This window comes from Nothobranchius furzeri, chromosome 6 (assembly GCF_043380555.1).
Source record: "Nothobranchius furzeri strain GRZ-AD chromosome 6, NfurGRZ-RIMD1, whole genome shotgun sequence".
NCBI lineage: Eukaryota > Metazoa > Chordata > Actinopteri > Cyprinodontiformes > Nothobranchiidae > Nothobranchius > Nothobranchius furzeri.
The window spans coordinates 72,394,505-72,409,265 of NC_091746.1; the positions used below are offsets into that span (position 1 = coordinate 72,394,505).

Consider the following 14,761-nt stretch of genomic DNA (forward strand, 5'->3'; position numbering starts at 1 on the left):
GCAGCCAAGCTTCTGACAAGCGCCAATCAAAACTGAGTCCAACCAATCAAACGGCTCCATTAAAACCGTGTGTGCATGTGTGTGTGTGTGTGTAAGAGAGAATTGTCATCCATAACAGAGAAGAGACGGTAATTACCTGAGTGTATTCACGTAAACAAAATATCCGACCCCACATGGTTAAACATCCATCTCTCTCTCTCTCTCACACACACACACACACACACACACCCTCTGCCAGCTGTCAGCGTGTTCTGATTAGATGCTTACGTACAGAAGAGCGTGAATCGGCTCCATAATTACGTGAACGTATGTGACAAACAAATTTCCCTCCATAATTGCAGGTGAAAAGCGTGTAGGTGTGTTCTTCTTCTTTTTTAAATTAAAGTATCTCCCAACATGCGGCTCGTCCCCTCACACCGCGCTGGCTTTCAGTCTGTTCATGAAGGATAAACAGAACCGAGTGTTCCTGTGGGGGTCAAAGGTCATGCTGAGAAGCTGGATGACGAATATTGATGTTAGCTCGTCTTTGATCGAGTCCAAAAGTGTTTAAATTTGTCTCCGGGGAGAAGATGGCTTCCCCGTGTCAGATGTGTGGATCTACAGGAGATGACAGGACCGTGGACGAACGGGAAAACTCAGGGTTCAACACAGACGAAACACCGGAGCTGCACACAGAAGCTAAGACCCAAACCGCTAACCTGGTCCCATCATATAGACCCCATAGAGCAAAGTTTTATAATTGTTTTCCTTTTTTTTTTCTCCAAATCAAAAGGATCCAACCGATGCTACTCGACACAGAAACCTCTTAAATGCATCCATCAGGAAGCATGTCCTTACATAAATTACTGTCTTAAAGAGCAAGTCACCCCCAAATCAACTTTATTTTTGCTGATAAACTATATAAAGGCATGTCTAATCGTGCTGCAGACACGTGTAGTCAATAGTTTTGAACTTTAGTGCATTTTGGTTAAAATGTTAATTTTCTGCCTAAAACTGTCAGTGTTGTGCCGTTGTCAGGTAAAAACTCTGCACTGCATTTGAATTAAAATCTGCCATCGCTATTGGCTAAGAGGTACCCTAGAACGTTAGCTGGTACCATATGATGTCACAATGTCATTGTAAGCCTGTGTGTATGTGTATTTGTTAGTGGCTCCACCCTCTCAGTCTGCTAGGCAACAGCATTTGTTGCATTTTTCAAACAGGAAGTAAAACTCTGGTAGGGGGTGACTTGCTCTTTAATGAGAGAAATATGAGCAGCAAACTGAACCCAAACAACGTAACAAAGGGACAGAAAATCTTACATGACTTACTTTATATTTTCCTTATAATTTAGATTAACATAAACATAAATAATTAGATAAACAGAATTAGATAAACATAAACATAAACAACATAGATTACAGGTTTTTTTCAATTGCTTAAACTCAAAAAGCAAAAATGAGGCACAATTTTCACAACCTCTACTTCTGTTCCCAATCGCTTGATTCAATTTATCACTACTTAAGATTTCCTTATCATACAAGAACTCTGATTTTACTCCTTTACACTCTGATGTCAGTTTCACATGACCTTGCTGTCAAAAAAGCACACAATTTTCAGGTTTACACACACTTCTCACTTAAATTCTCAAAGCCTCAATCAACAACACACAAATATTCAAATCTCTAAACTTTCAGGTCTGGCGAGCAATTTGCAGTCAGGGACTGCAGCATAAAAGTAAGTTTCCACAAGGCTACCCAGGTGTATGAGACCCTCCCCCTTCCTCAATCCCACTGAGGAGTTTTCCTCAGCCTGGAGGTGGAAGGTGTACGAAAGGAATCCACAGAGCCAGGTCCCACTGCTTCAAGCCATGGAGGAGGGAGGCTTGTAGAGTTGTGGCCTTTGAGGCCTGTCAGGGCTTCATGAGGCACTCGGGACGGTACTTCCAGCGCTGTTTGGACCAGGAGGACATCGCCTGTGATGTTGATGAGGCCCTCTGGCCAGACAGAGACCAGAGGCATGATGCCCCATGATTATGCTTGAATGGGAGAGGGTGAAAATAAAATAAAATACTGTAAAAATAAAATGTTTTGTCTCAAAATTTGTGTGATGTCTAATGTTTGTCTCAGAGAAAAGTGGGCACTGTCATACATTCAGTGTGTAATTCATTGTGTTCCATTTAGACGATTGTGTTTTCAGTTTTGCTCTTCAGTGTTCTTCCCATGCTTGGTAGTGTTCACCCAAAGGCTACTTGTGTTTAAGCAATGAATGGTATGTGTGTGTCATGTGAAAATGTGGCTGTGTTTACCAAATGAAAACACGTGTTCCATTTTGGGAACATGTTACGATATGTGGTGGCAGGGTTTTGTTGCAAAGGGGAAGCCACGGTTTAGGAATTTGTGTGTCATGTTTGGGGTTTTGTGTGTGCAGCTTTGAAAAACGCGTTTTAGCAATCGAGAAAAACTGTAATAGTCCAATCGTATACCCAGGGGTTAGGGCTCAGCTATAACCGTGTGTCATCATTCTAACTTCATGCATTTTAAGGGGAGCTGGGTTTAAGTTCAGGGGTGCTTCAACGCCGCCCAAACTGGGCTAGAAACCCAGCTAGAGTGTTTTAGTCTGTGAAGACGACTCTTGTGACGCGGCGCTATGCAATAAACTGAACTGAATAGAGTTTTTGGGCCTTCATTAGTGGCGTTAATTGCACTTCAAGTACATTACCCCAATATGCCGAGTGTTGCTGCCAGATTGTGAAATTCATAACTGCCCATGATGACGTTTTTAATCAAACATAACCACAACACATTTTGCCTTAAAATAAAGCACATTTTTTCAATCTAATTGGTATTTATTGGTTGAATACAAGACATTGTAAATAATCAAAAATGTCAAACGCACAATGACCACACTAAAAACACTTAGTAATAAATATCTGCAACAGAGTGGACCATGTTCAAAAATATTAAGACTCATCACCCTGAGCTCACCGAATATCAGTTTCATGTAGTTTAATAACTTCTCCTGATGACACAACAAAGGATAATTACTTTGATAATTTACCGAGGTAAAATATTCACCTTTATGTGTTACCACGGTAACCCAAATAACAAACTGCAGAAGAAAAGAGTTTCGGTCCTGACATGTATGCTGCCGGGGAGAAGGCAGGAACATGCAGCAGTGCCTGACTCGGGTTCAGGGGCCTCAGGTAGACTTTGGCTCCCCTGCTGTCTCATCACAGGGGAGGGGGAAGTCCAGGAGGGGGAGGACCCAACCTTACCTGGATGTCCTATGTCTTATATAATCTGGAAGTTGTGCAAATGCAGGGATGGGAGTAGATATTCTGCTGGGGTGGGGCTGGGTTGGTGCCCTCGGACTCTGTGAGGCTCTGTGATGCTGCTGCTTTGGGCCCTGGCAGGATGGGCTGGGGTCTCCATGCCCTGAGTTTGACAACAGAGGTGCCTAATGGGGCCATTGGGGGAGCTGATCCCTGGAGGGCTAAGCCCAACCAGCCATTCCTCCCCATCCACACACATTTCTCTCCTCCTGCTCCCTCACATCATCACACAAACATGCAGGTAGGACCTTGGGGGGTGGGCAAGTCAGGGGGTGCGGGTATGGACCACATTACCGCATTCCTGTGGCAACCTGCCCCCCAATTTTATTTGCACCTTAAACACTTCCACCAACGACATTCCACGCAAACACACACTTAGGGCCTTGGGAGTGAGCACATTCAACGGCATTTGGCAGGGGGGTTTCTCAGCCTCCTCCCGAGTGCCGGTGCCCACTTCCAATTTTAAACTGCACTTAGACACCTAGGGCTGTGGGTGCAAGTGGGGTGGTGTGGTGACATCAGCTGGCATAGGCCAGACGATGCCCGCACTGCCCGCTCACCACAGCCATGGAATACACCTCATCAACACTCACTAACACCACATTGGAGCAGGTGGAGGGAGACTAGGGGTCTTAGCACACCTCTGTTGTTGCTTGGCATCCTGGGGCTGGAGGCTAGGAGGGAGATCTGGCCGTCTGGTTGGGGTCTGGGGTGGTGGGTTGCTGTGCTCAGCGTTGGGCGGGGAAGCCTGCTCATCAGCACCCCAGCAGAAAGGGTCAAACTCTTGGAACCGGTAATGGTTGTACCCCATGTGCAGCAGTACCGGGACCAGAGTGAATAGGGTGTGTATGGGGAGCATGAGTGGGTGTCCGGCGTGCATTTTTGTAAGTCTTTGGTTGTATGTGCATGTGTGAGCATGAGGGAGGGAGTGTGTGACTGTGTTTGTGTATGACTGTATATGTCTGGTGGGGCCTTTGACTCCTCCCCTCTCCTGGGACTTCTTTTGATGATATAAATCTTTGTCTCCCCTCTCCCTGCCACACCTGGTGTGGAGTGCGGTGCCTTGGTCTGCCTGGGTCGTGGCTCCCGGGTCAGGGAGTTTAAGATTTTTGGCATCTGCCTGATCAATCCCGGTGGCTGCTTGGTGGGGTCTGGGTCCCTGGGCTCTGCTGGGTCCCCCGCGGGGGTGGTCACCCCTGGGTCCCTGGTCGCTGGGTTCCAGGCTCGGCCGGCTAGGGGGTGGAAGGCTGCGGGCGGGCCTGTGGGCTTGCAGCCGATATCTCCCGGGACTCTGCCGGCTGCTGGTTGTGACCCCACAGGGCAATCCTCTGCGCCTCTCGAGGGGGGTGGGGGCTTTTCTGGTCGCAGTCTCCCTGGGGTCCCTGTGTTCTGGGGCACAACGCGTAAGCTCGTGTGTCCTCCATCGTATTCAAGATGGTGGATCACCATGGAGCGTCGACCACAGTTAATTCCTCCCAGCTTGTGAAATTTCAAGCTGAGAGGAATAATAATGAAATATTACTGAAAAAGGACACGTTTGTGCTCTGGATACACAGAATTAGGTAGTAAACAGGTAAAATATCGCACACTGGGGCTTTAAGTTAAAGTCCCATCAGTCATCCCACACTGGTGACCCATTCCTGTGGGGAGTGGTGAGCTGCAGCTGTGGCTGCGCATGGGAACCACTTGGTGGTGTAATCCCTCAATCCAATCAAGCAGGGAGGCATCGGTATGACCCAACTGGGATTTGAACCCCAAGCTCCCAGTTCCAGGGTGGACGCTCTACCAATAGGCCACTGAGAAGGTCAAAATGAGGATCAATAATTCATTCACTCACTCATTTCCCATCAGCTGCTAATTTCAAGTTTTAGAGGAAATAAAACAAAAATGCTGACACAACTATTTTGGGAGTTTTTCCGATCGGCCCGTCGGCACCGAGCAGAAGTTACTGGTTACGTAACCAGTGAAACTGCATCAGTGAGAAACTGAAGCTGTCAGTCGAGCTTCGGCTCCTCCTCCGGTTTGTTTATGGAAACTTAGTGACTGTAACTAACATAAACAGTTTATTCTTTATTAAACTGGAAACAGGCTTGGTTTTGTTTATTTTTTCATGTTTTATTACAGGAAATAGTTTTATTTAAGAGGAAACTCTGATCAATCTAAATTAGGTGTTAAACTAACCCATTTAAGTAACTTTTTATTAAACTTTCTTCAGAAATTAAACGTTGTTACCGAGCTAAAGGAAAACTCTTTGCACTATAATTATTTATTTAATCGATTACTTTTTCAAACAATTAACCTAAAGTGAAAATGAGTCCATTTCCTTCAGACTGAACAGAAACAGAAGGTGGACCAAGGTGACTTCTGGGCTAGTGAGTCGAGGTGATGACAGGAAATCCTACCATGTTGTTTGTTTATACAACACAATTTAGACAAAACAGGAAATGACACATGAAAGTCGGACATCATGAAGAGTTAGAGGAAATCCTGTTTAGGGAGGAAAACTGGAACTCAGGCCTAGTCCACACGTAGCCGGTTTTTTTTTTAAACGAATATCCGCCCCTCCAAAAACTTTCATCCACACCACCTCGTTTAAAAAAAAACTCTGTCCACACGTACCCGGATAAATACGTTGTTAAGGACATGCCAGACCTGTAGGCGGCAGTACTTCCCCTGTTCTTAACCTCGTCCTTCGTCTGTGGTCTTCCGCAAGGAGCAGTAATTCCGCTTGCAAAAACAAACAAGCAGAAAGCGCTTGGACAATTGATAAAGCGAGCGCAGCTCTGAGGGCATCCATGCTGTCGGCTAGTGTAAACACAGGTCGCACACGTGATGTCAGCATTTTTTTGTCGCGGAAAGTGACGTTGCGGACCTTAAAACTCCGGTTTTGTCTGTCCACACGCAGACACCCAAAACGGAGAAAACGCAGATCTTCACTTTGGCCGGAGTTTTAAAAAGATCCGTTTTCGTGTGAAAAAACTCAGTTTTCGTGTGGATGACAGGCCAAAACGTAGAAAAATATCTACGTTTTGGCAGATCCCCGGCTACGTGGGGACAGGGCCTTAGGAAACACCAAGGCCTACATCCAGAGGAGAAACGGAATTTCTAACAAAAATAATGAAATGTCTACGAAGCACCACTAGGTGGCGATGAACTTGAACGATATCAAAATACAAAGAAAGAACATTTTATCCTGCATTAACCTGTTAACCCTAAAACTAAAAGGTTTTAAAGGAGACATAGATAGCATATATTTTTAAACATCTCCGTGCTCTACGGTCGATTTAAAACCAATCTTATTGCTCTAAAATCCTCGAACATAAAAACTTCAGCAGCTTTATTCTTGACAGTTTCAGTACCTTCCAGAATGAGTTGTTCAGGGCTCTGTCCCGTAAAAGAATAAGTTGCTAGCCCCGCCCACCTATCGCCTGATTGACATCTATGAGGTGATGTTCTCTGATATTCAGGAGGGGCTCGCAGTAGAGCCAGTGGGGGGTATTAATGACATCACAAAAAAAGACATTTTCAAACGGTTTGTTGAAGCAAACAGCTGGATAATTTTTATCCACATGTGTTTATGGAGGCAGTAGAGACCCACATGGCACCACAGGAGGTTTACCCCCCCTCCTCAGGCATCGGGGGGGGGGGGTTAATGTAAAACAAAGAGCAGCATGCCTGTGAGGGGAATTTCTTATGTGACTTTGGCTCTAACGGGTAATAACTCGTGTTAGTCATCGCAGGTGAATTAAGAACAATGATAAACATCTTTGTTATCCGTTTCTGTCAGCGTTAATATTCCCACATTATCCTTCTTTAAAGCCGGGAAAATCCCCGTGAAACAAGACGAGGCTGACGTCTTCGTCCAGTGAGCTGAAAGGATTTAGACACAGGTGTGTGTGTGTGTGTGTGTGTGTGTGTGGTGGTGTGTGTGTGTGTGTGGTGGTGGTGGGGGGGGCATCCCTCAGACATTAGGTGGTTTTATTAATTGGCTGTTTGTCTCGATCTGAGCTGAGATAGGAGCGCGTTAGCGTTGGCAACGGAAACATGACTTTCTGAGAAATGACAGAATCTTCCTGGAATATGATCAAAGTGTGTGTGTGTGTGTGTGTGTGTGTGTGTGTGTGTGTGTGTGTGTGTGTGTGTGTGTTGCCACACCACTAAACCTCTGCTGTGTTTTGACTTGTTATTAATAAGTGAAACCAGTAGATGACTTAAGGTCTCTCCTCTGTGTGAAACCAGTTTGAAAACCATCATCTGTCTGACTTTGTATTTAAACACTTTCCTCGTTTTACAAATCAACAAACCAACCAGAAAAACGTAAATAAGAGATCAGATCAAAATAGTCCAACCAACAACCTGGTTCCAAATAAACATGCAAGTTAAGAACCACATACACACACACACACACACGCACATGCATGCACACGCACACACATGCTCGCACACACTCACACACACACGCACACGCATACACACACGCACACACACACACACATACATGCGCATACACACACACACGCACATGCGCGCATACACACACGAACACACGCACACACACACATGCATGCACACACACACACATGCATGCACACACACGCACACACACACACATGCACACACACACACGCGCGCATACACACACACATGCGCGCATGCACACACACACACACACACATGCGCGCATACACACACACATGCGCGCATGCACATACACACACACACACACACACACACACACACACACACACACACACACACACACACACACACACACACATTAGATGTCGTCTCATGCGGGGAAAAACTCCGGCAATCAGGTACTTTGGTTTTCCCGTCCCTCCCCCTCAGAGACACGGATCCACTCAGGGCGGCAGGTAGGATCCTGTCCTTGCAGCCAAGCAGAACCTGCTCTTGTTAGAAGATCTAGTAAAAGTCAGAGAAAAATCCCAGAAACCGACGCGGAGCTGCTGCACGCCCACTCACATGTTCCAACAACAGCTGGCGGCGTGCCGGAGCCACACGGAACATGCTGCCTTCACCAACAACCAATCAGATCTGGTTCAACTCGTGGGAAGTTCAGCCAGTTAACAGTTCTCGGGTACTAAAGTTCACCAGGATGATTTCATGTTTCTGTTTCAGAATCACACCGTTTATGTTCGGTTTTACTCCAGTAAGTGCTGCTCAGGATTCAATACTTACAGGAAATGCTCAGATTCATCTAAACATGGAGGAGACCAGATATTCAACAAATGAGCGTTACACACATCCTAGAGATTCAGGTTATGAGGGCCGATACAGATTACTCCTCAGCTACTGGTGCAGATTTATCCTAAAGAAACTTTAATCATTGAAAAACATTTAGAAGTTATGATTCTGTCAGTAAAATCTAAAGATGAACTAAGGGTGTGTCCGAAATGAGTTTCCTCCGTAGGGTGGCCGGGCTCAGCCTTAGAGATAGGGTGAGGAGCTCGGACATTCGGGAGGGACTCGGAGTAGAACCGCTGCTCCTCTGGATCGAAAGGAGCCAGTTGAGGTGGTTTGGGCATCTGGTCAGGATGCCTCCTGGACGCCTCCCTGGGGAGGTGTTTCGGGAATGTCCTGCCGGCAGGAGGCCCCCGGGTCGACCCAGGACACGTTGGAGAGGTTACATCTCCAATCTGGTCCGGGAACGCCTTGGGGTCCTGCCGGAGGAGCTGGTGGAGAAGGCTGGGGAGAGGACGGTCTGGAGCTCCCTAGTTGGGATGCTGCCCCCGCGACCCGGACCCGGATAAGCGGACGAAGACGACGACGATGAAGTAATCTTGCATGTTTTTCAGGTAACAATAAAAGTGTTGGGAAAATGGGAGGGGATGAATCGATATGCAGCTGAGAAAGCCATGCTTCAGCAAACTCATTTGTACCCAAAATAAAATGGTTGTGAAATTAAGTGTTTCTTTGGTTTTATTGTCTTTCACTCAAAATAAATACCAACTAGCTAAATAGTTACCAGCTGTAGTAGTTAAATTCTGTTGCAATGAGCTGCTGTGATACACAATAGGACAGTGTTACGGATATTTTAGAACTAATTTTTGTTGCTGGTGAGAGAGGAGTGTTGCTGAAATGTTTTTCACTGCTTCTGGGAGTCCTGTACTTTAGCAATTGGCGTAGGTCAAAAGTTCATCTTGGGCTTAACAATAAAACTGAATATTTAGCAAGTACTATTTTGTTTGCACATTTTGAAAGGTCTTAGTTTTTAATGTGTGCTCATTTTTTCCATATATGTTTTTTTAATTCCCTTTACAGCCTTTTGTTGTTGTGTGTATATATACATATGTGTGTGTGTGTGTGTGTACATATATATATATATATATATATATATACACATATATATATATATATATATATATATATATATATGTATGTGCTACGGTCATAAAAATTCCCTGTCTGAAGGACAAAGGGATTTAATATTCAATTTTCATGCAACGTAGGTAACAACGTTATTTAAAAGTTTGCCAGTCCAGATCTGAAGAGAAAAAAAAATCCCAAATAAAAAGCTTTTTCCGGTAAGTTTTGTTTTAAAAAAAACTACTTCCAGTGAAAGTAATGACTTCTGGTTAAGGTAATGACCCACCGTGTAATTTTTCTCTTAAATATGTACATATCGAAGAGAAAAACGACACGGTATGGTTTTTCTCGACAAATCCAAACTACTTCCAGCGAAGGTAATGACACGATGTCTTGTTTTTCCGGATACGTCATTTCCTGTCACGGCAAAGACGCCAGCTGATGTCTGCAGCCAGATGCTCTTGGGACCTACGGGCCACCATAGAGGTGAAGGCTAGACTGTCCGAATTCAGAGCCGCTGACTTCCGGTTTTAGCGCTCTTCAAGGACCCGGCCTTGCTAGACCGGCGAGGACCCGTACTCATAAACATCCTACCTGTGGATTCGGACACACCCTAAAAAACATCAGACGTGGCGCAACATTAAATAGCGTCCCACCCACACAAAAGCTGTTCCGTGTCCGTTTACAGGATCGGTCCATGTGAGTTTTTTTCAGCAGGTCAGAGATAATCTGTGGAAATCGGCATCGGCCCAGGAGTCGGATTCTGGTGAAAACGTCCAGATGGAAGATCTAAACCCGCTTGTAAACACCTCTTCCTTTCAGCTCAGCTACGATCCGCTGCCATTGACAGAAAACCGAACAGAATATAATCCAACGTGCAGCCCAATCCAAATATTCCGGTTTGAACTACTCAACACAATCCAGATTAAACCATCATAATATACATTAAATTCTGACCCAAGTCATTCATAAACATCAACTCATGATTCCGGCCAATTGAATCCATAAAATATCAAAAATCCGTTCAAACAGATCAAATCAAATTCCGTCTAACTGTTCCAAACGGGAAAACCAAACATTTCTAATCAGATGAAAAACAAATGATCGACTTTCCACAAAACTCAAACCGGTTTTAATTTCAGATCAACTCAAAAGCAACGGAATAAGAATCCAAACTGATGTTTTTGCTCTAAATTGTGAAAAAAAAGGCAACGTGGCCCAGAGTTTGTTTTCTGTTTCCATGGAAACGCATTTCTCCCATCTAGGTCTGGATCTACTCACTGTGATTGGATGTTGCCGAGCTCCTGCTCGGTCCGTCTCTGCAGCTGCTGGAGGTGAAAGGTCAACTCCTGACTGAGCAGCGCAAACCTCAGCAGGCCGCCGTCTCCGTCCAATCCCTCAAAAACCGACGCCTGGAACGCAGAACCATTAAGGAACCTTCAGTCAGAACCATGTGAGCAGAACCGGATCATGAGGAAAACTGCTGGAACCGACCCGTTACCGACAGAAAAACTAAAACTCAGAAAACAGAAGTTCCCTTTTCTATTTTCATTCATCAGAAGAAATTAAATTTCTGATCTGGACTGAAACGAAATGTGAGACCTCTGACCTGTCTCACCCATCCACAGCTATTCTGGCCCACTCCAGACAGACTTCTCACCTGTCTCACCCATCCACAGCTATTCGGGTCCACTCCAGACATACTTCTCACCTGTCTCACCCATCCACAGCTATTCTGGTCCACTCCAGACAGACCTCTCACCTGTCTCACCCATCCACAGCTATTCTGGCCCACTCCAGACAGACTTCTCACCTGTCTCACCCATCCACAGCTATTCTGGCCCACTCCAGACAGACTTCTCACCTGTCTCACCTGTCCAGAGGTATTCTGGCCCACTCCAGAGAAACTTCTCACCTGTCTCACCTATCCACAGCTATTCTGGCCCACTCCAGACAGACTTCTCACCTGTCTCACCCATCCACAGCTATTCGGGTCCACTCCAGACATACTTCTCACCTGTCTCACCCATCCACAGCTATTCGGGTCCACTCCAGACATACAGGTGCTGGCCAGTAAATTAGAATATCATCAAAAGGTTGAAAATATTTCAGTAATTCCATTCAAAACGTGAAACTTGTACATTATATTCATGCAATGCACACAGACCAATGTATTTCCAATATTCATTACATTTAAATTTGATATTCATAAGTGACAACTAATGAAAACTCCAAATTTGGTATCTCAAAAAATTAGAATATTCTGAAAAGGCTGAATATAGAAGACACCTGCTGCCACTCTAATCAGCTGATTTACTCAAAACACCTGCAAAGGCCTTTAAAAGGTCCCTCAGTCTTGTTTTGAAGGCACCACAATCATGGGGAAGACTTCTGACTTAACAGCTGTCCAAAAGACAATCATTGACACCTTGCACAAGGAGGGCAAGACACAAAAGGTGATTGCTAAAGAAGCTGGCTGTTCGCAGAGCTCTGTGTCCAAGCACATTAACAGACAGGCGAAGGGACAGAAAAAATGTGGTAGAAAAAAGTGTACAAGCTCTAGGGATAACCGCACCCTGCAGAGAATTGTGACGACAAACCCATTCAAAAATGTGGGGGAGATCCACAAAGAGTGGACTGCAGCTGGAGTCAGCGCTTCAAGAACCACCACGAGGAGACTCATGAAAGACATGGGATTCAGGTGTCACATTCCGTGTGTCAAGCCACTCTTGAACATGAAACAGCGCAAGAAGCGTCTCGCCTGGGCCAAGGACAAAAAGGACTGGACTGATGCTGAGTGGTCCAAAGTTATGTTTTCTGATGAAAGCAAGTTCTGCATTTCCTTTGGAAATCAAGGACCCAGAGTCTGGAGGAAGAGCGGAGAAGCACAGAATCCACGTTGCATGAGGTCCAGTGTAAAGTTTCCACCGTCAGTGATGGTGTGGGGTGCCATGTCATCTGCCGGTGTTGGCCCACTCTGTTTCCTGAGGTCCAGGGTCAATGCAGCCGTCTACCAGGAAGTTTTAGAGCACTTCATGCTTCCTGCTGCTGACCAACTTTATGGGGATGCAGACTTCACCTTTCAACAGGACTTGGCACCTGCACACAGTGCCAAAACCACCAGCACCTGGTTCAAGGACCATGGTATCCCTGTCCTTGATTGGCCAGCAAACTCGCCTGACCTTAACCCCATAGAAAATCTATGGGGTATTGTGAAGCGGAGGATGCAATACGCTAGACCCAACAATGCAGAGGAGCTGAAGACGACTATCAGAGCAGCCTGGGCTCTCATAACACCTGAGCAGTGCCACAGACTGATCGAGTCCATGCCACGCCGCATTACTGCAGTTATTGAGGCAAAAGGAGCCCCGACTAAGTATTGAGTGCTATACATGCACATTCTTTTCATGTTCATTCTTTTCAGTTGGCCAACATTAGAGAAACAAACATTTTTTCATTGGCCTTTAGAATATTCTAATTTTCTGAGATACCAGATTTGATGTTTTCATTGGTTGTCACCTATAAATATCAAAATTAAACGTAATAAACATCGGAAATACATTGGTCTGTGTGCATTGCATGAATATAATGTACAAGTTTCACGTTTTGAATGGAATTACTGAAATATTTTCAACCTTTTGATGATATTCTAATTTACTGGCCAGCACCTGTACTTCTCACCTGTCTCACCCATCCACAGCTATTCTGGCCCACTCCAGACAGACTTCTCACCTGTCTCACCTGTCCAGAGGTATTCTGGCCCACTCCAGACATACTTATCACCTGTCTCACCCATCCACAGCTATTCGGGTCCACTCCAGACATACTTCTCACCTGTCTCACCCATCCACAGCTATTCTGGCCCACTCCAGACAGACTTCTCACCTGTCTCACCCATCCACAGCTATTCTGGCCCACTCCAGACAGACTTCTCACCTGTCTCACCCATCCACAGCTATTCTGGCCCACTCCAGACAGACTTCTCACCTGTCTCACCCATCCACAGCTATTCGGGTCCACGCCAGACAGACCTCTCACCTGTCTCACCTGTCCACAGCTATTCTGGCCACCTCCAGACAGATTTCTCACCTGTCTCACCTTTTCAGAGGTATTCTGGCCCACTCCAGACAGACCTCTCACCTGTCTCACCTGTCCAGAGGTATTCTGGTCAACTCCAGACAGACCTCTCACCTGTCTCACCTGTCCAGAGGTATTCTGGTCCACTCCAGACAGACCTCTCACCTGTCCAATCTTTATGAAACAACTGCTCCATCTCTCTGGTCTAAGGGATACCTTCTCCAGATGTTTCAGCTCCTTCCACAGATGCTTATAGCCTCCACATGCATGCTAATGCTACACGCTAATCAATAATTGTCTTTCTGAACTCCAGAACTTTTAGGTTTGACCCATTTCTTCATAATAAATCTGTTTTCATAGCAAACCAAGAAACCGAGACAATGTCAGAGATGTCACACGTGATGATGTAATATTTAGGTGGCCACGTTGAGCCGACGGGGTCAGAAACAAGAAAAGGTGATCATAAAGGTGTGAACCACCAGGCTGAACGTCTGAACCGGGTAAAGTCCTCGGCTGAGCTGCTGGGAGACGACAGAGCTTCTGAGTTATTCTGGCAGAACATGAAGCTCGCCCCGATCCACCCCGTCAGCTGTCTGAGGACACGTGAGTCAGTCCGGCATGGAACTGGCACGGCGTTCCACACCGCTTCATCGGTCAGGAGCAAACGCACTGGTGGCTTCCAGTTTTATTATTTATCATAAAGACATCCAAACGAAAAGTTTTAGGGAAACAGCGACGATCAGAAAAACAAGATTTATCAATGTTCCCATCTGTGCTGTTGCACATTCCCAATCTGGGGTCCGTGACCCCAAGGGGGTCCCCATAAGGTTGTCTGAGGTTGTGCCGTTACAAAGATTACAAAGATTATTTGTAAAAATTACCTTTTTAAATCCCAATAACACACCCGGTGGCATATCTCAAACCCTGTACGTCTGTATAAAGTATGTAATTAATCACTTTTAACGTTTAAATGCGGGCAGGAGGTGGGGTTGGACTCAGGCACGGGGGTGGGAACTAATGGTTTGGAACAACCGATCCTTCTGC

At 45.6% G+C, this 14,761-nt stretch overlaps 2 protein-coding genes across 2 annotated transcripts in view; both read right to left on the minus strand.

Moving 5' to 3' along the window:
- The window catches only part of LOC107397151 (myosin-11), a 94,751-nt gene that overhangs the window by 32,920 nt on the left and 47,070 nt on the right, over positions 1-14,761 (minus strand). Inside the window, exon 4 of the mRNA XM_054744676.2 lies at positions 10,922-11,052. Within this exon, the coding sequence (XP_054600651.2) occupies positions 10,922-11,052 (131 nt within the window). The remainder of the gene's footprint in view (positions 1-10,921; positions 11,053-14,761) is intronic.
- Positions 11,059-14,058, minus strand: LOC139070448 (uncharacterized). Its single transcript, XM_070552702.1, has 3 exons — positions 14,047-14,058; positions 13,322-13,987; positions 11,059-11,504 (listed from the first exon to the last, which is right to left on the minus strand). Exons 1-3 carry the CDS (start codon positions 14,056-14,058, stop codon positions 11,196-11,198), a joined length of 987 nt encoding a protein of 328 aa, XP_070408803.1. The 3' UTR covers positions 11,059-11,195.